This window comes from Pagrus pagrus (assembly GCF_965226575.1).
Source record: "Pagrus pagrus genome assembly, chromosome: 16".
NCBI lineage: Eukaryota > Metazoa > Chordata > Actinopteri > Spariformes > Sparidae > Pagrus > Pagrus pagrus.
The window spans coordinates 19,574,146-19,598,345 of NC_140200.1; the positions used below are offsets into that span (position 1 = coordinate 19,574,146).

Consider the following 24,200-nt stretch of genomic DNA (forward strand, 5'->3'; position numbering starts at 1 on the left):
AAACGTCCATATTGTCACAAACTGTCTCAGGGTTGTGACGAGGAGGGAGCATATGTAAGAGATTTTACTTAAAACAAGAGTAATTTATTAAACAAAGGTCAAAACAAATTATAAGACAACCAAAAGATAAAGTTATAGGGTGGATGCCAACGGGAGAGAGTGAAGAGCTGTCAGCCACCATCTGATATACTCTGGCAGACAGAACAGGTGAGCTACATCTAGCTAACGACCCGACTCCACCCACCAGGCTCCAGGAGGGAGATACCGGCTCGGGTCATCACAATATGGATTGTAATAAGCTGCTTTCACAGTCTGTGTATATGGTCTTTTTTCTGATTGGGACAGGCTGTTTGTAAACCACAGGCTGGGAATCAATGTGAAATAAAAATTGTTGCATTTAAGTATAACAATTACGAGACATTATTTGTCAGAAAATTCTCATCAGGAGGGTCGACTCGTGATAGCAATCCCACAGTGCATTTATAGTATGAAATTGCATGTTCCAGAAGTCTGATATTAGGTGACATAGTATGAAGAGCGACAAAGTCAGCATAGGGAGGTGGTCGGGTCGGATGGATTGGTTAAACACTTGACTTTCACCACTGTTAGTGTCCTGTGTGAATCCAAAAGTCAACATTGACTTATTATTTAAACCCAAATCATGATCTTTCCCTAAATCTTACCAAGTAGTGTTGGGGCCTAAACCTAACCAAACTGCGACCATGCACATCATTAGCCACTTGTCGGAAACTCATAATTCTGCTATGTGCTAATAAATCCCGGGTTCACTAATGCTAAATAGTGTCGACCTTTCTCAGCACTCCATTAGAATAATTTCTATCCTCTTACATACAACCAGCGTACATTATTCACTGAGTACAATCATTCAAAGTGGATCATATCTTTCATATCACTGATACACGTATTGGACCAGATCCAGAAAACCAATATCAGCTTCATAATTATTATTACTCATCCCCTCTATGTATATATTGATCCTAGACACATGTCCAGCAAGTATGCTGATATGTTCCTTGGTAACTGACTGACACATCTGCAGCAGGTTATTCTTAGAAACACTGAAATGTCATTGGAGTTCATGTGTTCTGCTTTGTTTCTTATTCATGTCAGCCGGCCCTGAAGGGAGCCGGGTGCTTCCGAGACCCGCTCTCATTGGACCTTATCTCTTCCCCCGCAAGGAAGATAAGGCAAAGAAGTTATTTGCCTTGTTAATATACTCCCTCACACACACACACACACACACACACACACACACACACACACACACACACGCAAATGTTTGAGTGACAGAGGAAGCAGAACAAGAGTCTTTCCCTTTGCTCTCACATTTGAGTATTATCAAACCATGGCACTATCTAATCGCAGATTAGCAGTTGACTCTGACATGCCTATTGTTCAGTTTTTCGCTCTCCGCTCGTGACTCTAACTTGTTCGCCTGTCACTCATCCTCGTGCCATTCTTTGTCTTATTTTATAGTTTGGTCTCCTATTTTTCTTTCTTTCCTGATTTCCTTCATGTATCTGTTAAATACATATAGAAATGTTTAAGTGTTGAGTTTAGAGCTAATTTGTTTCATTTTGTCAATTTCAGTCAGTTTTGTCCACTTGTGATGTCATGGATAAGAAGTTTGATTAATTACATACATCTTTTATTATAGAATTGATCATCACTGCACCAGTGGTCTAAAGAAAACCCTGAACTCGTGAAATTGTAGCTGTAGTTGAGAAAGTTTTCTTCTGCTAAGGCACTGAAGCCTGCTGAATGGCCACCTCTCTCTGGCTACAAGACCATTTAAAAACCGATGTGATTAACACACTCACATTGCCAGAGCATGGACCAGCTCAACGCAACCCAATATTTGAGGTCTGCCTCAAGGCCTTTGCGCTCATTTTGAAACAGTTCCAACAAATGCTCTGATTAAAAAGCTATTGACCCAAACTGTTTCACTTTCCCAGGACGCACTGTGAAATACCAAGCATCTCAGCATAGTGGTGTTCTTTTTAATTACAGCTCCAGCAAGCGTGCTGTAAATGTGGCATTAGAATGCAACCAGGCTTTGCTCTGTTCAGCAGCATGAAAAGACCAAGAGTTTCCCTGGGCAAGGCTGGAGGGCTGCAGGCTTAGCCATTAGGCTGCATCTCTGAGTAGATCTGAAAGGAGTTTGCTTAGCATAGCATTCCAGATTTCAAGGATAGATCTGGTATTCTAATTTATTCTTCTTATCATCAGCAAATACCACAGAAAGAACAAGACAGACAGGGAATTGATCCTGCCAACAAATATTTTATTCATCTGGGCCATAGAGCTCCATTGTTGTCAAAAAACTATTTTAAAAACACATCAATGAGCCACATCATTAGCATGGACACACATACCCTGTAGTCATTTTAGTCAATCCCACATGCACCGTCCTGTTGTTGTGAATACTCATTAGAGCTCCAAATGCGTATTAGTCCACCCCTGAAAACAGTCCCCAACAAACGCACTGTTTACTCCTGGTTAAATAGAGTGGTATAGCGATGACATGTTTTTTTGGGCTAACACAGAAGTTAGCATCTCCCTGGCTCCCTCCACAAAAAGCCTATGAGATTTTTTAATTGGATTTTAAAATATCACCAAACACAAGTTTATTAAGCTTGCACATTTTGTTCAGTGAGATAATCTTCACAGATGAACAGCACTTTTGTGATTTTCAAAGCTTAAATGAAATCGCTAGAAGTAAAAATCTATTGTTGGGCTATAAACAAACTACACTGTGGTCACGTGACTTGGTCAACACGACCAAGTGTCTTACAACACATTGACTATACACGTTTACCTTTAAATTGATAAATCTACAATTCATAAAGTTATAGCATTAGGATAGTTTGTAACTGAAGTCAGCCTGTAAAAGACGGACTAGTGAGTAGATGAGTCTCTGTGTTCTGTGATGACATTTACAACTTCTGTAGTCTCATTTAGCCACTTGTCAGCAACCGCCATCATTAAGACACGTAAGATGATGAATTTTATGTTGTAGAACAAACGTGTGAAAATATCTTAAGCCTGTGGTAACCACATATCTTTTTTCAGGCATTTAACAGAAAATCAATTCAAAAACCTTTAGACTACAAAACTACAGATCCTACCTGTATAAAGACATTACTTATTGCTTTTTTAAGTTTAGCATTTTAATATATATTAGGTGCAAAAGAACAAAGTTTACTAACTTAAAGCAACAACATGTAACTTGCTTGAGAAAGATAGTTGACGCTTTGGGTTGGCATCCCACACAAGCTGCCAACCCAAAATGTCAACAGTTGATGACATGGAGATGAGATTCAACAATCATCTATCTTTCTCCAGGAAGTAATGTTTATTGCTTTAATATCGTTGTGACCTTTTTTTAAAGATGGATGTCTGCTGTAGGACAGAATGGGTCCTGGGGCTCAGAGTCAAGTATTGTAAGACAATTGATTTTCTGTTTTTGGTCGTTTGTAATTTGTTGAAAGTAAAGCATTAGAGTCAACAGATGGTTTTTATTTTTTTATTTATACCACATTATGCAGCAGTAAAAAGTAAAATTATTATTAATTAATTCAGCCGTGCACGTCCCTGTCTGACCTCAGTTGTAGCCCCAGACGCAGAGTTCCTCAGGTCAGCTTTGGCTCCAACCCGACTGTGTCCATATTGTCTTATCTGCGCCGGGAGACAAAAAGAGTGCAAATTTTTGTGGGTGAAAGTGCGCCATGCCCTGCGGCTCCCTGCTCAATATTAATACTAAGCGTCGGCTGCGTGCCTCCGAAGTCCTCAGCAGGCAGCTCACTGCTCTATGAGACTTACAGTCCAATTACATCAGCTATCTCCCAGGCTTTGTTACCAGGCCTCTGTCTGTGTATATCTCTAGATCTGTGTATCTGCAGTCCCCTCTGATGTCTTTTTGATGTTAGATTGGTGCTTTTAAGGGCTAAAACTGCAGGCCTGTCTTTCTATCATGTCTAACCTAGCTTTGAAAGAGAAGGAAAAGTTAGTGTGTGTGTCTCAGTATGTGTGTGCAGTCTAGCTGTGGAGATCTGAGGGGTTTTTTTCTTGCAGACAGCAGTTTGACAGGTAGCTTTGTTTAACACTTGTGCTACACACTGCCTTAAAGGTCTTTGTTCTCTACTCAGCTTGTCTGTCTGACTGCTTCTCTTCCTAACAGCTCCTCTGTTTTTTTGTTTACCACAACAATACAAAAAAAAACAAAAACACAATCACTCATCAACTGTCTTCATGACATAAAAAACTAGATGACATCCAACATGCTCAAACCCAGCACAGGGAAGCAGAACTCGCGGTTGTCGCATTCAAGACTGTACGCCAAGTAACCCTTTTCCACCAACATGGAACTGAATCTGTTCGAGTTCTAGCACCAATCTTTGGACCATTTGGGGCCAGAGAGTTGATCTACTGATGACTGCTCCATCCTTCTGTCTTTGGAGGTCTACAGCCTGGACATTATCATTGACTTGACCCTGTTGTTTGAATCAAGCCACAGAATTTCTTTCTTCTTCTCTCTTCCACCTGAGGAACTCCAGACTCATGCCATCACTTCCCGACTTCTTTAGAGAGACCCCTTCCATGCATGTGTTAGGTCTTGCTGTAACAGAATCCAAATTGTACTGCCTGATAAAGCCCTGGACAGACTTTAGTATGCCTAGAACCTCCCAAACTTGGAGGCCATTTAACCAGTGAAATTTTGATAATTTAATGCGGAGAGGCAACATTAGCAGCCTGGCTACTGTCCAAAGCAAAAAACAATCATAAGAGTCCCAACTGCACCTTGAATTTGACCCTGATCTCAGTGCAATGAAGGGCACTCGGTTGTAGTACAAAGTATTAATAAGGAGGCATTACCTGGGGATAGTGACCGGGAAAAACAATGCCTCTTCCTGTTTTTTTGCACAATGGCAGACATGCTTCCTTTGGGCCGTAATTCATTTTTCTACAGTCATTACATCAGTATTGACGTCAGAATGATAAGGTAAAATAAAACATTGTGTATTTCACTTTAATAAAAGCATGTTTTACATGTAAAGAAATATTAGTTTACTACTTAATTTGTATCGATGAAGAACAATCCTCATAAAATGCCCAACATAAGTTTTTAAACCATTTAAAGTAGTTACCACTGAATAGTTGTCATGTTTATGTTGTTTATAATAGGAGTAAGAATGAACAGATACTGGATAGAAACGGATTCACATACAATACAAGATAAAACATTTGTAGACTTACTGTATGGTTATATTCAGAATGTGCCACTTCTCTCTATTGTACCCACTCAGGTGTTATGTTTGGGATGCTGTTGTTGCATTTGACTTGCATGTTGGGATGCTGCCAGCCCTATCAGCAAGTTGACGTGACAAAGATTCGTAGCTGTGACAAAATCTCTTTCACTTATTACACACAAAGAATACGTCCTGTTTGCACGATACAGTCGTGTTGACAATCTAAAGTAAACACCTCAGAGCTATTGTCTTTTCAAAACAGCCTGAAGGGAGAGACCTCAGATTCTTCAAGCCATATTGATTTTGTCGCCTTTTGTCTAAATTTACCAGCCTTCTAAACAAAAACTGATCTCTCTAGACTCAATCTGTCACTTGTAAGACATTCCTCTATAAGCCTGCTTGTTTTTGTTGTTGGGAAATGTTTTGAAGATATTTGGGTATGCCGCGAAAAAAGGCAAAAATCACCTGGTGATATCTTCTTTCTAGCAAACAGCAATCCAAATGTTTTAATTTTGTAGGGTTTATCTTATTTTAGTAGATGCATGGGAAATTAACAGACTCAAAGCACAAATAAGACACAGGAGAGCTGTTTTTGACAGTTGTTATGGTTATTTATGATCGTTTGGAAAAGTCAGTGCAGAGATCATGTAAACATATCCACTTTTTATCAATCAAACTGTCAAGATGGCAGCCCTCAGGCTTGATAGTCTAATTCTTATCATAGACCTTTAACAAGAAGGTCTCAGCCTCAGACATTTGCTGTGACTGACATTTGCTAGTGACATTTAGACCCCAATTCAACACGTCTGAGTTCATTTCATCAGTTTTGATTAATTTCTTGCCTTTTTAAAAATTAGGTCCGTTACCGATTTGTCATAAAACTGATTAGACCTGTGTCAGCCCAGGTCACATATTCTCTTTACTCCTGTTCTTCACAGCCTGCCTCCAGTGTGTTTGACAGACCCAAAAATGGTACAGGACGAAGTGGAAGCAGCGCTGTTGCTGGTTCAGCTGTGACACCAGTTTGGTCCGTGTTAGCTTTGCCGGGGGGAGTCAGATCAGGTTCTTTACGGTCTTTGGTCTTGCTGAACTGTTTGAGTGAATATTTGACATTTTCCTTCAGATGAAAGCCTTCCAGGGCTCCAGCTCAGGCTTGTTCTCTGACAACACTGACTGTCCACTGGGACACTTGAATGGCACTCCACTTTACTCCCTCTCCACCATACACTTGTTCACTCAGATTCTCTTTTTCATTTCTACTTTTAGTCTGTTGTTTCAAGAAGTATATTCCTCTGAAATATTTATCATTGTTAGTTCAGTTCATTCACTCTGGGCTATATTTGTCCCACTACCCTTCCTGATAATTCTCAGCGTGGCTGCTGAAGAGAATGTGCAGACCTAAATGGAGTTGGTTTCCTGTGAATAGCCTTCTCATTGTATCAGCCAGTTGTTTTCTGGCAAACTGCAGTGTATTTCATTCAATCCAGGATTGAGGTGTTGGTCAACCAACTAGTAATATGGTCATTATGTGCCTCCTGTTTGTTACTGTTGGATAATTATGTCTTCATGGCTAATGTAGCTTCTGACCAATCACACTATTGGTTATTGATCTTATCCCAGCATATGTTTTTCTCTGGTTCTTATTCTGTTCTGTAGACAAATTTGACATGAAGGTCACAATCATGAAATTTTAGTTGACAATTAATTGTCACACAGATAATTGGGGTTACAATTGAATTGACCTCTGCCTGTTCATTTTACGCTACACAACAGTGCTGTTGTGTTTAACATTGCAACTAGGCATCATCTTGCTTTGGAAAGCAACAAATATGGTCTCATATGAGCTGAAACTAAAGAACCTGACAAATGGCATTAAGAAATGGAAAGCCAACACTTTTTTCCCATGCGTTCTTCCTGACATCAGACTCAGGCTTTTTATCTTTTCTTGCCTTGACCAAGCTGATGGGAATTCACCTAATTCACATTTTTGCAAGATTTCCAACATTAACCAGGATTTGATTCATGTGTAGTGCAAATTCCAACTGAATTTACTGAAACTCAGCAAGGGAAAATGTCGATTTTTGTGCGTTTTCATCCACTGCCATTATGCAAACATTACAAGTTGAGCACAACAAGATGAACAGTTGGAGTGTCAATTGTCCAATCACGTGCCATTAAACCATTGCAGAAGAAAATGGCACAATAAGATGACTCAAACTGTGGAGAAGAATTTCAAATTGGCTTAAAATTCCCTTGATTGTGGAAATCAACGATTGCGCAAAATGATCAGGGTCAGAAAAGTATGCAATAATTGTGACAGGCCAAGCTGAAGACATGTTTTCCAGTTCATCCATTTTATGTCAGAATTAATTTTATGAAAAGTGTTTGCCATTGTAGTTTTATCCAGTATGCAAATTTCCACTGCAGTCCTCCTGTCAAGCGTCTTGGCCAGAGCGCACATGTAGTTTTCTGTTTGTCAGCAGTTGCATTTTTCCCCACAGATAAATTCAAATGTGAGCAGGGAAGCAAGAATCCAATCACAAGTGGCCACTTGAGATGCATCTAAATGTCAGGTGTGAACTGCAGTCTGTCTCAGCTGGATCAAGACACAGTGTGGATAAGAGATATTTAGTGTGAACAGATTCTCCCACCAGAGTAGATGCTTAATGGCACCCTCACAACAGGTTATAAAAGTGTAGTTGCTGCTACATATCATGCAAAGTCCTGTGGCTTTGTCTCAAATATCAAAATGCATGATTATTTAGTGTTAGAAGCTTTAACTATAAGATGAAACGCACAGTGTATCCGAAATGGTTCCACTAATGTCAATTCCTTATATATATAATCTGATATTAGGTGTACTGATCTTTATTCTGACGAAATAGACACATATTGTCGCAGAGCATTAAACTCAAGTCGCTTCTTGTTGCTCACATTGCAGTTTCTATCCCCTCAGCCCATCTTAGCGTTCACTCCTCCCCTGTAACTTTCCTACCGAGATGGCAATTTTCTATGTAAATTCACTTTCCCCGGTCTTCTTCATTTCCATAGCAGCATGGTCAAAAGAGCTGACTGTCAAAAGTATGCCAACTCAGCACCGACAGTGCTACGAGAGAGGAGAGGGAATATTATCAGGAGTTTATTCTCATTGCGTGTGCATGCACATGTGTGTGTGCATTGGTATGCAAATACGAGAGCGAGGCTGGGGTTGCTAATATTGAGATGAAGGATAAAGCCAAAGCGTTTTCCTGTCTTGCAAAGCGTTTCTTCGTCTCTTGTCAAGTGTGTGTCAAACTCTAAAAGGATTTCAAGCACTGAACCAACAGGAGATCGCAAAGTTTGTCACAGTTTGATTGGCATTATCTTGACATTTTGCTGCCTTGTGGGACAATGGAAGCAAAGTCGATGTGTATTGGCTTGAACTTTTAACACTGGTTATCTTGTTGGATGTACTTCTAAACTCTTGCCTCATCTCCGCTGCAACATATCAGCTATTTAAGTTGTGTAATGAGAAAGTTTACTCATGAATTATATTAGATGCATAATAATGGGATGCATGAAGCAGGGGCAGGGTTTGTGAAATTATTCCTACAGAAACACACTGTGAAATTTGGACTTTAATGAAAAAATATTTTGTTTGATCGCCAGAATACTGTAACTCTGATATGTAATGTTGTGACAACACTGTGCTCTGTTCAGCTTTAAGCACAAAAAACATTTGGTAAGGGAAAGAAAAACATCACGTTTTGACTTAAAATACCTGTTTTGGTTGCCACAAACAATGCTGGCACTTGTCCTGAGGTCTCCTTAAAAATATCCAGTGGTTCCTCACTTCCAAATCCTCACCATCTCCTCCTCCTCCCACTATTAATGTTAAAGGCATGTAATGTGACGTGAACATGTAACTATGGTACGTAGCCTATGACACATACAGAAGTTAAGCTATCAGTGATTTGCAGAAACATTTATTGCCAAAATTTTACTCGGGGCTATATATTTTTTTGCTGTGGATGTGACCTCAGGCTTGCCATTAAGCTCTAATGTCAAAGATTTGTTTAATTTATCAAGATAATAATCAAATTTTGGATCTAAAGTCAAGGCCTGCTGAGTGAAGACAGAATGATATGAACACTTTGGTAAGTTGTTCAGGCTGCAGTTTGTGGTTTTGCTGCACAAATTAATCAGAAAAATAGAAACTCTTTAGAAATGGAAACTAAGAGACAGATGAGAACGACGTAGACGGCAAGTGAAGAAGGATGTGGTGAGTTTAATTAGTTTATAAATAGGAACTGAGGTAAAACTAGGCAGGAGCCTGCAACTGAATATGAGGGGCACCAGCTCAAAAGTCTTTAATATCTAGTAAAGACCAGTCTGCTGTCAGATCCTACAGCTCGTCCAGGTTTCATGTCTGGCCCAATTATGTCAGTAGATAAGTCACCATGCAGTAACTGTTGTTGTTGTTTCCACACAGAGCTGCATCAACCTTTGTCCAGAGCAGCTCACTTGTTACATTTATTACTGCAGAAAAGGTCCTGCAATTGTCAAGACAGGAGCTCAATGTGAATTATTTAGCTTGTTACCCTGCTGAGAACCAAAGCCTCAAAATGTCAGAAAACAGCGAACACTGCCAGTCATGATCTCCCAGAGCCAAAAGTGATGATTTGTTATATGTTGTTTTGCCCGACCAGCCGTACAAAACCCAAATATATCAATTTTAGAATGACTCAAAACCGCGAAAAACAGCAATTTCTCACAATGTAGGAGCAGGAAACCACAAATATGTGTTTTTTTTCTTGAAATGACTTAAAGGATAACTACCATTTTTTACAACCTGGACCTTTTTTCTAGCAAAATATATGGTCATTTACTCACCCAGATAACTTTGGTGTCATTTGGCGTCGTTCGGACGAAATTAGATCCAGTGTAGCGCCGATATATCCATATAATGCGAGTAACGGGGCAGCGACACACAGCCTCTATATAACGCATTATCTGCCACGAAACTAGTTAATTTCACTAATATTTTGTTATGATATGCTAGCGCTATTCCCCTTTGAGTCCGGGCTCGTCCGTTATCAACATCCGGGGTCAAACTAGCAGTAGCAGCTACAGGTAAACAAGCCGGGCTGTCGCGGGTGCGTGCGCAGCTCAGAGACGACATCTTCCAGGTCAGAGGTAGTAGATCAACCTACAGACCCCGGATGTTGACAATAGACGAGCCCGGACTCAGAGGGGAATAGCACTAGCATATCATAACAAAATATTGGTGAAATGAACTAGTTTCGTGGCAGATAATGTGTCATATAGAGGCTGTGTGTCGATGCCCCGTTACTCGCATTATATGGATATATCTGCGCTACACTGGATCTTATTTCGTCCGAACGACGCCAAATGGCACCAAAGTTATCTGGGTGAGTAAATGACCATATATTTTGCTAGAAAAAAGGTCCAGGTTGTAAAAAACGGTAGTTATCCTTTAAATACTTGCTCATCAGAACAGTTCCAAGTCCAAAAGCCAACATTAGTGTAGTAGATGTTGAAATATGTGAACACGTGTGTGAGAAAAAGCCAGATTTCTATATTGACTACGGGCGTGTGTGTTGTTCAGTTCATACTTGCTGTAATGGTACCATAGACACGTGTCACTTTATAAATGAGGACTTGAGGTCTTTCTGTCATCCTCCCTCTCACTCCATCACATCCTTTGCAAACAGCGAACCCCATAAATGATTGGTGAGTGTTTTTCGTGTCCTTTTGTGTTTTATCACAGCTGACAGGTGGCCCCTGCCGAAACACCAAATTCACTCAGGAGTTGATCTCTCTCTCCTTTTCCATCCATCTCATTTACATTCAAACAGCTTCACCTGCAGCAGCTCTCTAGGAGTTGTGCTGAAGTCAGAGTTTAATTATTTTGGACAGTAATAAGTATTCTTGGGAGGATCTCCTTTTTAACTCCACCATGACCCTGGAAAAATGTGCTGTTGGGGTGAATGCAGAGAAACCTGCTGAGGTTCAGTTTTATCTGCATTTCCATACTATTAATTTGTATGTCACTTCTATGTAAAACCATGTCTTACCTTGGGTGTGTGTATTCTCCCCTGAGGCGTTCTGCCAGGAAATGTTTTCATATCCTGGTTGGTCATATTTGCATTTTACACCTAAGTGAATGCCAGCAGTGCTTCCTCCTGCTGTAAGTCAGAGTTATGAGCTCAGAGTCTGCAGGTGCCGGACAGACTATGTAAAGAAGCTACTGTGTTACATTAATTTACATTCATGTATTGTTCTTTCATTTTGTGCTGAGTTTCTCTTTTTGCATATCAGACATGTAAATCATTATTGTGTCTACTGTGTCCTTCTCCCCTTTCATTCCTGTCTCTCCCTTTCTCTCTTCATGTTTCCTTCCCTTTCCTTTCCTTTCCTCTCCTAGAATCTCCTCTCCCTTTCTTGTTTGCTTTTTTCCCTCCCTCCCCTTTTTTTCTTTCCTTTCCTCTCCTGTTTTCCTTTACCTTTCCCTTTCTTCACCCCTCATTTCCTCTCAATCCCCCCCCCTTTCCTCTCCTCTCCTCTCCTCTCTTTAATTATTACTAATTCATCTCCTCATCCAGTGTTTGTTTTTCTGCCTCCCTTCATCCCATGTTTTCCCTCCCTGAAGCAACTTATTAAACTCAGAGAGAGATTGAGAGAGACTCTGACAGAGAGTGGAGAGGAGCACAAGAGCAACCATTCACACAACAGCAGGCTTCAGAACCACTGAAAGCTGTCAACTCCTCCGAGTGGTGTGTGTGTGTGTGTGTGTGTGTGTGTGTGTGTGTGTGTGTGTGTGTGTGTGTGTGTGTGTGTGTGTGTGTGTGTGTGTGTGTGTGTGTGTGTGTGTGTGTGTGTGTGTGTGTGTGTGTGTGTGTGTGTGTGTGTGTGTGTGTGTGTGTGTGTGTGTGTGTGTGTGTGTGTGTGTGTGTGTGTGTGTGTGTGTGTGTGTGTGTGTGTGTCTCCAATACAGCTGTCAGGGCAGCAAGCAGCTAACAGGCCTCATTCACCTGACACTGAATCGTACCCAGGCTTACTCTTTCCTCGTTCAGTCTGCGCTCATCATTCAGTTTTTCCTGCATTGATTCATTCATTCGTGAAGATAGATGTCACACTTCTTGAGTTGTCCTTGAGGGCCTTTTACATATTTGTCTCAGAACATGCAATATGACGTGTGGAATCATAAATGAGGTTATGAAGCAACAATATAAATGTAAAGTAAATGCCTGACAGGTACTTCTAGCGCTGCCACTCCTTGTAAAGCCAGTAGATGTTGTATGGCACTGAAAAACTTAGTAGAGAATGTTCAAGAAACAGGCAGGAGTCTTTAGTCACAACAATATTGATGAACTGGGCAAAAATGAGCTACTAAATCACAAATAAACACCCACACCTCTGTACAGCCCTCCAGATTTTGTGTTGATTCAGCTGAAATACACTTGTAATCCTGTCTGGTGTTTGCTCTCCGCTCTGCTCTGTGTAGCTCTGCCCCGCCCTCAATCAAACAGACATACAGACTTGCAGCTGCAGAGAGCCTGAGACAGGGATGCAACCTAGCTGCTACTTTATTTTTATAAAGTTCTGACTGCCATCCCTGTGTACTGTTATTTGTCGAGTGCTACACACATCTGACCACAGGTTGATGCTTCTGTTGGCTCTTTAGTGATGATTGAGAGGTACTTTTGTATGAATATTCTGTTTGTTTGTTTGTTTGTTTGTTTGTTTGTTTGTTTGTTTGTTTGTTTGTTTTGGTTTGGTTTGGGAAAATTCCTGCAACTACAATCTGCTCAGGATGATCATGCAAAGCATCCCTCCAGGGGTTACATTTTTCCAAGACTGTTTTAATCAACTGTGGATTTCTAAGGTATTTTATAAAAACATCTGACAAACTGGTAGCTTAATAATAAAAAAAGTACACATCCAATTATTCATTAGTTGGCTGTGTGTTTGCACATAGCATCTTATAAATAGATTTTACACTTCTGTGTCAGTGCCAGTTAAGGAAGTAACAGATAAATAGATAAATAAGAGACAAGGAAGGACTTGAAAGAAATAAAGATGAGGTCAAGAGGAAAGAAGAGTTTTATAGATGGATGGATAGAAGTGAGAATTGAAAGAGTTTAAGGAAGTCTCCCGGAATGATGGCATTATCGGGGAAAATCAGAGGGAAAGAAGAGAAACGATCTGATGAAGGGCAGAAGGGGAGAAGAGGGCAGTGTGTCAGCGTTCAGGAGGAGGAGAAGGCAGCAAAGGTGTCAGCATGTTAAGCCTGCTCCGTCCCCACAGACATAGCTGTAATCTGGGCCACATGTCCCACAAGGCCTGCTGGGTGATTCATCTTAGTTAGGGAGCTGTCCAGGCGACTCTCTGTGGGCTGCAACACATAATCATACACACTCTACACGAACACACACACACACTGGCAACATGTCTGGTTAAAGTACTGGAGCTGGAAACTTGATTGGGTGAACACACACACGTACACAGCACAAAATCCAGCATACACTTAATGTTAAAATCCTTGTGGGGACCTCTCACAGCTTACGCCTCACTTTAAACACAATCTATACGTGTCTACCTATCTATACGTGACTTTAACATTAATATAAGCTTTAATTGATTTAATTTATCTTTGAAGCGGCCTATACCCACACTTGTCCATACAGCTGTCAGCTACGCTCTGTGCCATTATGTAGGGAAAGGAAGGGGAGGGCAGGGTGAGGGCTGTAAGTTGTTTTAAACTTACAAACACATGCTCGAAAGGTGGAACTAAACCTGTAAAACTGTACAGTAGAGCCTAAGGTAGTTTATTGATCATGCTCAAGTCCTCCAAACTCTAGGTATTCACACTGTTGGCCTAATTTCAGCATATCTGACCATTTTTCATCAGTTATAATGGCATTATAACACGGCTGCGTCACTGCTTAAATAAAGCACAGTAGGGAAGCAACAGAAGTTTAAAACATAGAGCTTGACAGTTTTTTTTCTTGATCTTAAGTCAAGCTTAACTTTTAATTCAACATGGGTCTGAATCATGGACATGTACTTTTAGCTCAGCAAACTCTGCTACTCTAATGAGGAGCATTTGATATGGTTCAAAGCTCCTGAACAAGCGAGTGAGATGACCTTGAGTTGAGATTGTTTTGCCAAACGTTAAAAAAGAGTTCTGAAACACATCAGTTCAGTGAAATTATTAAAACCAGTAATTTGGAAATTACACATGTAGGACAAAATGTAAATTATCATTCTGGCCCTGTTCTAAGTCTTTATTATGTAGACCTTAGTTTCACCCCAGTACAGTTAGAATATTTTAAATAAGGACTGTATTATGTTAACTTATATCCTGGCACATTTTAATTTGTTTAGATAATTGGGGCTACATTTACACTCTCACTACTTGTTAGTCTGCTTGTGTTTGCTCTACTGCAGTCCTTTTTGTTAATGTTGCTCAGTCCACACAACTCGGTAATTAAGTTGAGGAAAACTGTATTTTCACCCAATAGCTGCTGGAAAGACTGCGAAAAAAAATGAACAAGCTTCCATAAAACTTCTGTTCTGTAAAGAAACCTTTCTCCAGATCGATCTGTCAGATTGAATGCATCCCAGGCTTTGTGGTTTATACAAACAGAGCTGTTGTTCTTCTATATGGTGGACAGTGGATCAATTGTCTGTGAGCATTCATGTTTTGTGTTTACAGAGGCTGTCACTGACATCATCTTTCTGTTTGTTTCTGTTTCTTCTCTTTTCCTGGAATTTGAATCTCTGTTGTGACCAAAGAGACAAAGGAAGTGTCAGTAACAACACCTGTATTGTGTTTTATGCCTCATTGAGTGTTGGCCTCTTCACATTGTTGACAGTGGTGAGAACCAATCCATACCCTGTGGAAATACATCAGCCATGTGTGTGTAAAAGCTGTATCGACTTATCTGATGTACTACTTTTCCTCTCTGGCTACTTATTCTTCATGTAGTGGCTTACTATAGTAAATGTCCCACAATGCCTTTCAGTAGCCTCTAGAGAACTGAAGACAAGATCTGAACTCCAGCCAGAGGTTTCACATGTACTTTGAGGTATCGATGGAAAGAGATCAAGCATTGAGGCTACCGCTGTTGGAGAAACTGGAACCTCTACACAAGTGATTATTCTGGAAACGGATGTTTGATGCTGAGCCACTAAAATCTGATACTTTCTCTTGAATGTCTTGCGTGGTTGGAATTATTTCTGCCATCTCTTATTTTCTTTGTTCTGGAGATATCTTGAAACCTAAACCAAACCTTCTAATTCTCAGTCCAGGGTTAACCCGAAACCAAAATAGTGGCCTTAAAATACCACACAAAGACGATGTAACTGGCTGAAATGTCTTCAGTTTTTACAAACACATAATTACACACACAAGAAAACTGGGTTTAACAAGGCGAACTCCCTGCTGGTACAAGTTGCATGCATGTTACTGCATTGAAATGGTTTTGTTTGTCTTTTCCTTCTCCCTTTCTCATTCTCTCTCTATCTCACACAAACACACACTCTACTCTCATTCTGTGGATTAGATGACCATAATGCTGAAAATTTCTGGTACAGCAAATTCCTCTCTTTCTCTTGTTACCTCCTTTCTCTTTCCAGTACTCATCTCAGGAGTTTTTACCAGTCCTGTTTATCGGATTGTATTTTCAGATGATCCTCTGACCTGAATCATCGCCATTAGTTTGAGTGTTTTTTGTGGGTTGTGTTGTTTCCAATTTACTGCATGTGTCCACTTTCACAAATCTGGCATTAAAAATGACTGTTATGGTTGGTATTTTAAAGTTAATGTTGTTAGATTTGAGGCTAAAATTGGCTTTTAAATGGTATGGCTAACTTTACAAATTCATCAATCATCTGATGAATACAACTTTTCAATTGTTTTGTAATTCTCCCAGAATTGTATTCGTCAGAGAGAGGAACAACCACTAAAACTATAGTAAGACTTTCGAAGATCAAAAAAAGAATAAAACTTATTTAAAAGTGACTATTGAGAATCTGAAAAACACGTCTCATTTAAATCAATTCTGAGACTGACAGATACTTAACCACACACAAAACATGCCTTTCTTAAATTTGGTTTCCAAAAAATGGGAACCAAGAAGTTGGCAATGCTTTTGCTCTTTGGCATATCTCTACTTCAGTTCATGTTTCCTGTCAGAAAACGTGAACTTCTTGGCAATGTTGTGGTCAGGCTCATTAGACTTGGATGGACTGGATGAGATATTGATTACAAAAGCAACCATGTACTCTTGTACTCTCTCCATTCACCAAACCATACTAACCACCAACTTCATAGTCTCTTGATTATACCAGGAGTCATGTGGAGTGCAGTGGCACCGCTGGTCAAACATCATTCCTTGTTTGCAAAAAAGTTGGATGCTTGATCCTTATCTTAATAACACACGTCACACCTTCAAAGCCAACCGGTAAAGTCACCTTAGTGTGCCAGAGAAACAGTTTAACAGTATAAGATTGTGTTTTGATCAATCATTTCCTTGTTACTCAGCAGGTAAGCCGACGCCGCAGTGCTTTTCCTGCTGTCACAGTTAACATACTGTATCATGAAAGTAGTTCCGTGATCTTGCTACAAACATTGCAGGGCAGACACTCAGATGTACGTTACCTATTAACATTAAGAATCATGCACATTTCCCACTCTCTGAACATTTTGCAGTAGAAAAACAGTGACCTCATAAATTGTCAGAAACTGATTACAGATTTATCCAGCTACTAAAGTTCTCATACTAACAGAAACACAAAAGTAAAGTAGTTCACTTTCCTGATGGATACGTGTGCCATAAGTACTCAGGTGTGAAATGTGATAATCAACATTAATCTTTACAAATTATATCAGCCACAGGCCCTGTGTGTGTTCATGTGTGTTCCTCACTTATTGTATAATTCAGTTGCTTATTAAAGCTTGTTGGCAGTTTGCTTGATGGCCTTGGACACGAGGTGTGTTTAATTTATTCTTCTGTGCGTCCCTGGGAGTGTTTTTATTCTTCCCCTCAGTGTGCTCCTGGCATTATTAAAGACATTAATCACTGGGACCTGACGCCTTGTTTCAACACAGTCCTGCTCCCACAGTGCACCCTCAAACACACACACACACACACACTCAACAGTGCCACAGCAATCATGACTGGAAAATACAGTATATTGTGGGTTCTTTTGAAATACGGTACAAATAAAAGTTTCAGAAGATGAAGATATTAAAACCGACTGAGCATGTGTGAGGGACAGTATCAATATTTTCACCTTTATATTTTTTAGCATTTCATTATTAAAGTCAACAAAGCAATCCATAAACTCCAAGGTGTTATTTAACAAGGGTTGGTGTTGACTTTTGTCCTTGCAAGATATCTGAAGAGATCACAAATCCATCTTGCCAAGTCCAAGCTATGTGCTTGCAGCCATTTGGTAAAGTACAGTTAAAGTTACAGTTACAGTTATTAAAGTGGCAAGAGAGAACCAAAATAGTAAAGCTGTGGGTTGTAAAACCAAAACAATGGGCTTAAAGGATAAGTACCGTTTTTTACAACCTGGACCTTATTTCTGGCAAAACATATGGTCATTTACTCACCCAGATAACTTTGGTGTCATTCGGCGTCGTCCGGACGAAATTAGATCCAGTGTAGCGGCGATATATCCATATAATGGGAGAGACGGGGCAGCGACACACAGCCTCTATATAACGCATTATCTGCCACGAAACTAGTTCATTTCATCAATATTTTGTTATGAAATGCTAGCGCTATTAGCCTCTGAGTCCGGGCTCGTCTATTGTCAACATCCGGGGTCTGTAGGCTGATCTACTACCTCTGACCTGGAAGATGTCGTCTCTGAGCTGCGCGCACACCCGCGACAGCGCGGCTTGTTTACCTGTAGCTGCTACTGCTAGTTTGACCCAGGATGTTGATAACGGACGAGCCCGGACTCAGAGGCTAATAGCGCTAGCATTTCATAACAAAATATTGATGAAATTAACTAGTTTCGTGGCAGATAATGCGTTATATAGAGGCTGTGTGTCGCTGCCCCGTCTCTCCCATTATATGGATATATCGCCGCTACACTGGATCTAATTTCGTCCGAACGACGCCGAATGACACCAAAGTTATCTGGGTGAGTAAGTGATCATATATTTTGCCAGAAATAAGGTCCAGGTTGTAAAAAACGGTACTTATCCTTTAAAGATGCGGTAACTGCAGAGTCCAGCGATATTTCTCTGTGCGTTCCTTACTGTGAAGAGTCATTCGTCACAATACATATCATCATTTGATGCCTTGTTAATATAAAATGTTGAGATTATGAAAGAAAACGTATGGCATATGGAAAATGTATCAACTTTCCATTCCTAGTTTTTACTAACAGTAATTTTTTGAAGCCGAAATTTTGAAAATGCAACATCATCTATTGGAGAAAGTTCTGAATTTCACAGGGGGTCATTAGTTTCATCCCATGCAGTGAAGGACTTTGAGCCTCAGTCAGTTTCACCATGACTGAAGATGCTTATAAAGGGTTAGGCAGCTTGACGGTAATGAAAGATATACATATTAAAAAGACCTTTTTGTACTTGAGTTTCTGCAGTCATATATTTCTTGGTTGGCCCTGAAATTCATATTTGAACAGGACAACAGAATTAATTCTAAGCCAAAGCAACATATTAGAGTGCAGAAAAAGAAGCATTAGATGACTTCTAATATTACTAACCAGAGTCTACAGAATACATCACTTGTTGCATATTAACACTTTGAAACATATTTTTTGACATTGCTCCTTTTCGCCCACAATCTTCTGATTGTTAATCCCTGAGTGTATTCTTTTCCACATGAATACAACATTTCTTTTACTGCTCTCCCTCGTCCAACTCGCAGTAACCTTTCCTTACCTCTGACTTTTGAAGGAAAAGCTGTCGAGTTACCATGTTGTTTTGACAAGTAGCCTCTTGAGCTTCTTCTTTTCACAATTCCTTTCTCCACCCTGCCCCGGTCTCTCACACCCTGCTGAGTGGTAGGTCCTCTGGGAACAGAGCTGCCAACTTACTGACATAGTGTATTCTACTATATCACCTCTGTGTGTATGTGTGTGGATATGAAAGAATAATGGACAGATTGTATCAAAAGAGAAGACTGCATTTACTAATAGTTCAGAATATTCATCTTTAAATCAAGATGGAAGAAAGTGTAGTGGATTGGAAAAGTGCTGACCTAACAAATCAATACTATCCAACAATCCGTTTTGGAGTTGATTATGAGACTAAACTGATACTTACTTAAAATTCAGTATTCTCATCATTTGTACATTTGGGGTGATTGCAGTCCCTTGTAATTAAATCACGTAATACAAGAATTTATTCTACCACTTTGTGAGTTAACACACAGTAGTTATAATAGGAATATTAACTAGGGCTGCTTTCTGCCAACCTGATCAGATTCAGTTGGTCTGTCGTTTCAGATCAGAGCTATGTTTGATTTGCAAATGCACCAAATCAAGGAAGACCAAAAAGTCTTTTGAGAATGTAGCAGAACAGTGTTGAAAAGTTTTGCATGATTTCCTGCATTTATATTCTGGAATCAGAAGTCTTTCTTGGGTGTATGCATTCCAGCGCTTTGTGCCTCCTCAGATTTTTTTTAATTGCCGTGTGGTTGTAATTTCATGTCCTTCCTTTAACAAGTGAGATTTTCTCCTCTTTCATAAATCTCAATGCTGCAAAAATACTTTGATAATGTTTGTACTTATATGGCTGTTTAGAAAGACAGGCTGTTTCTGTGTCATGACAGGTTTGGCGTTGTTTTTTCCAAATTCAAAACATTTCAGGTTATCTTTGCTATTACTCATGAACTAAGTCAGTGCCAAAGGAGCACTTCCTTTCTACATAAAGGCTTGGGGATAAAAAAGGCCATATACATGTGGACTTCAGTAAAACTAAAACAGACATGGCGTCATTCTTGCTCCTGTCAGCGGACAGCAGCAGCAGCAGCAGTTCTGGTCAAGCTGCTGAATCCTTGGCAGCAGTGTCAAACAGTCCACCACGTCTCGGGCCAAATCCCATTCTATCTTAACTGCTTGACTAAACCCGCGCCAGGAGCCAAATATGGAAGTACTTCACTTTTACAGCCAACAAAATCAGACACCTAGGAGACATCGTAACCCCTCGGCTTAAAACTGCCACAAGGCTGTCCAGTCAGATATGCTTTAACATAAAAGCTCAGTGCAGAAAATCTAATTCAGCAACACTAGTAGCAGATAGTTATTCAAGGAAAAGCTGTTCTTTTTTTATTGCCCATTTCAGATAGAAAAAAAAAACCCAAAATCAATAACATGAGTTTCACTAGTTTCGTAGAAAAACACAAATCATAAACATCATAACATGAAAATGGACAGTGTTCGCTCAAATAAAAGCATTGTTTAAACCCATTATGAGTTTTTTGATAGGTAAAAAACACTTCATTCAGGTTTAAAGACAAAGGCCAAAAGTAATGCCACACAAACACCAGAAACTGACTTTTAAAGGACATTGTCATCAAGTTTTATTGAGGTCATCACCCAGTTTTACATCCAGGTATATTTGCTCTTTTGCCCTTGTTTTACAGTTGAATGGTCATGAAGTTATTTAAAGCAACACCAGCCCTATGCACACATCAGTAGAGGCTCCAAGTGGGATAGAGGGTAACATTAGAAAAACTCCAAAACTGTGTGAATTGACATCAGTTCCCTGACAACATATGCTCGTTTTACCAGCTGAGCCTGTGATATCTTATTCTGTAAAACACCCAAGCATTGAAAAAAAGTAAATCTTCAAACGTTAGTCCAGCTTAAAGGGATGACTCACTGCTGTTTAGGAGAAGTTTGTATTTTTACTTTCGACTTTAAGATTACATTTCGTTACCTCTAGTGAGCAGAGAATCATTAGAGCACCCAAAGCTAATCATTTTCTGTCGGGTGTTGCTTGTCAGTTTGTGTAGTGGTGCAGGAATACCCTAAATGTATGACGGGGAAACTCTGCTGGATGCTTTGCATGTGCACATCCCAATAATTCTGCACAATTAGTTCCACAACTGTAATTAGTCATGTTTAATCAGATGTAGGCTGATTCTTTCAGACTTGTTTATTTTCATCGGTGAACTGGCCCCAAATCCATTGTGTTGCAGCATTAAAGCAGTGTTAAATTGTTTTCATCGCGCCTACTTTAAATATTCATTGTCTCTGCCAGAGATACTTCTCCTTCAGCACCAGACTTCACATCTCATTACATTATTATTCAGAGTTTTAAGCCCTATTGGAATAGTTTCACTGGAAGGTATCTTTATAACTACATTCTTACATACTCCAAGTGACCTTCCAAAAAAGCTAAATGGGGTAAAGAATCTGTGTTATCTTCCTCAAATTACAGATGGAAAACATTAATGTGGCTGCAAGCAACAATAAGGCAGCCAGGGAACGATATTGGCAAAAGATTACACGGACAAAAGGAGACAGACAGGAAAGAGTGAAAGCCTGGAATAAAGGAAGGAAGGAGGGAAGGGCTTAGCTACAGGTGCACGCTATAAACTTCTTCTTGGAGCTTTACATATCAATAAGAGTGGTTAGATTTTGAAAATTGCTATTGAAGGTTAAATCTGAAATCAAGCCACTTTATGAACAATATTCAGAATGTTAATAAGGTGCTTTAAAGATTGTGACCTATAAATTCAGGGAGCTTTAACTTTAGTTGTGTAGATGTCCTTGTGTACATGTTGCCCTGGAGGAAAGTGTTGACCTCAGAACTGGTGTTCATCTCCTGGTGATGTAGTAAAAAATGTTCTAAGACTAGTTGACCTATTAAAGAGAATGCTTACATTTCATGTTTTCTCACATTGTCCACAAAGCTGCCCAATCCATCATTTTGTCCTTAGGTCACTTTTGAGATGACCTGAAATTCTTCCTTATTGTTTGTCACTTTCTTTCAAGATATAATATGTAACATTTCTGATTTAATATGGCTAAAAACTACTAGAACTTATATATTTTGTTGAGTTGTGTATCTAAATCATCTAATATTTCCATATTTCCAACAATGTTCAATCTCAGAGAAATCCACAACTACTCAAGGTAACAGTGCATTTCATTTGGTTAGTTGTCACTCTAACTTCCAAAAAAGGGTGAGGAAGGACATTGGTGAACATGACTCAACATAATGTGAACAAAACTTAAAAATATTACCTTGTCCGTGAACATTTCTGCCTGAGTCATGTAGAGAGATTTTCATCAGCAATGAAGATAGCAACAGTCGGTCGCCTCGTCGATTAGTTGACAGAAAAGCAGTCAGCTATTATTTTAAAGATGCACCGATTGAAATTTTCTTGGCCGATTCTGATTTATTTTAGTCTGACCTGCTGATTCCGATTTTCTTTCTTTATAAAAACTGTAATTAGGCGCACAACACACAAACATTTTTATAACCTTATTTTTGTAACCTGTAAATCGAGTAATTAAGTAATTGTCAGATTAATCCCTAAAGAAAATAATCTTTAGTTGTAGCCCAAATCCATAACTTTCCATACTCATATTCATTAGGTTAAATTAAGGTTTATGTTGTCGGATATCATCTTGTACATGGTGGAATAACAGACGAGCTATACCTGAGTAATGGGTCCAATCCTGAATGTTGTTGCTGTGTAAAGATACTCAATGTTTGCTGTCAAAAGTGACTTTATTACCTTTGTTGGTTGCAGCGTCTTTTTGAAAGGTTGGCCAAGAAAATGTGATCCTCTTTCTACAAGGAGAAACGTCATCTAATGAGGTGCTGTCGTTCTTTCTTTCTCAGGTATTCCGTAGGAAGGCGGTGGAGCTGGGTGAAAAGCTGCTGCCAGCCTTCAAAACGCCCACCGGCATCCCCTGGGCTCTGCTTAACCTCAAGAGGTAGAACACACACACACACATACACACATTCAGTCTTTCTCTCACAGCAGTCCACTCTAGTGGTATTTGAGGCAGCAGGTCTGTTTTTATGGTTTGATACTTTAAAGAGCTCTTTGGTCTGAGGCTTGATGTGAGTCTGCTGAACACAGGCTCTTTCTGTTCCGCTCTCCCACACCGAGCAGAGATGTTTTAGTTTTACATGACAGAGCAGACTTGTCAGACAGAAGCTGTTTGGTTTTTCATCCAGGACTACATGCCAGCAGCTGGCTCTGAAACTAAACTACCACTCAAAAGACAAACCAAAAGTTTGGGAGTACTCTGACAAGGTTGTAGGCCACAGTCAGCCTTTACTAACACACTGTGACACACTGTCAAGGGGCTGCCTCAGGGTTTGACTGCTGCACTCACACGTGCAGAAATACATGTAAGTTAATAATAGAGATATGAAGCCAGTTTGCTCTTTTGTTACAGAACAATCACCGCTGATGTGTTGGGTAGGATTCAGCCCAATTTCATTTGAACTTTTCTTCTAGTGGTCGTACTTACACATGAGGGATTGGGTATTTATCTAGAATACTAAAATGTAAAGCAGTTTTTATTAACATACTGCAGTTTAGCTTTAGTGAAGCTGCTTTATATTATAAAACTATGGTGTTGGAAAAGGTGCATTTAAGGACAAAAGACAATTAGGAAAAAGACAAAGCTACTGTACCGCCATTGTCCAGAATTACATTATTAATTACATGCAGTACATCATTTATGGAGTGCATTTATTAAAGCGGTCATATCTTGCTTTTGGGGTTTTTGCCTTTCCTTTATTGTGTTATGTAGCATTTTTGTGCATGTAAAAGGTCTGTAAAGTGAAAAAGCCCAAAGTCCATGGCAAAGTGAGTTACTCTCTACCACGGAAAACACTGCTCCTGCACTGCCTGAAACGCTTTGTTTGGAGTTGAGCCTTTACTTCATCATAAAACTTAAGTTTGT

General features: G+C 39.7%; 1 protein-coding gene across 1 annotated transcript in view; it reads left to right on the forward strand.

Moving 5' to 3' along the window:
* Window positions 1-24,200, forward strand: part of man1a1 (mannosidase, alpha, class 1A, member 1) — a 162,292-nt gene that overhangs the window by 98,448 nt on the left and 39,644 nt on the right. Inside the window, exon 5 of the mRNA XM_084377979.1 lies at window positions 23,122-23,216. Coding sequence (XP_084234105.1) covers window positions 23,122-23,216 — 95 coding nt within the window. The remainder of the gene's footprint in view (window positions 1-23,121; window positions 23,217-24,200) is intronic.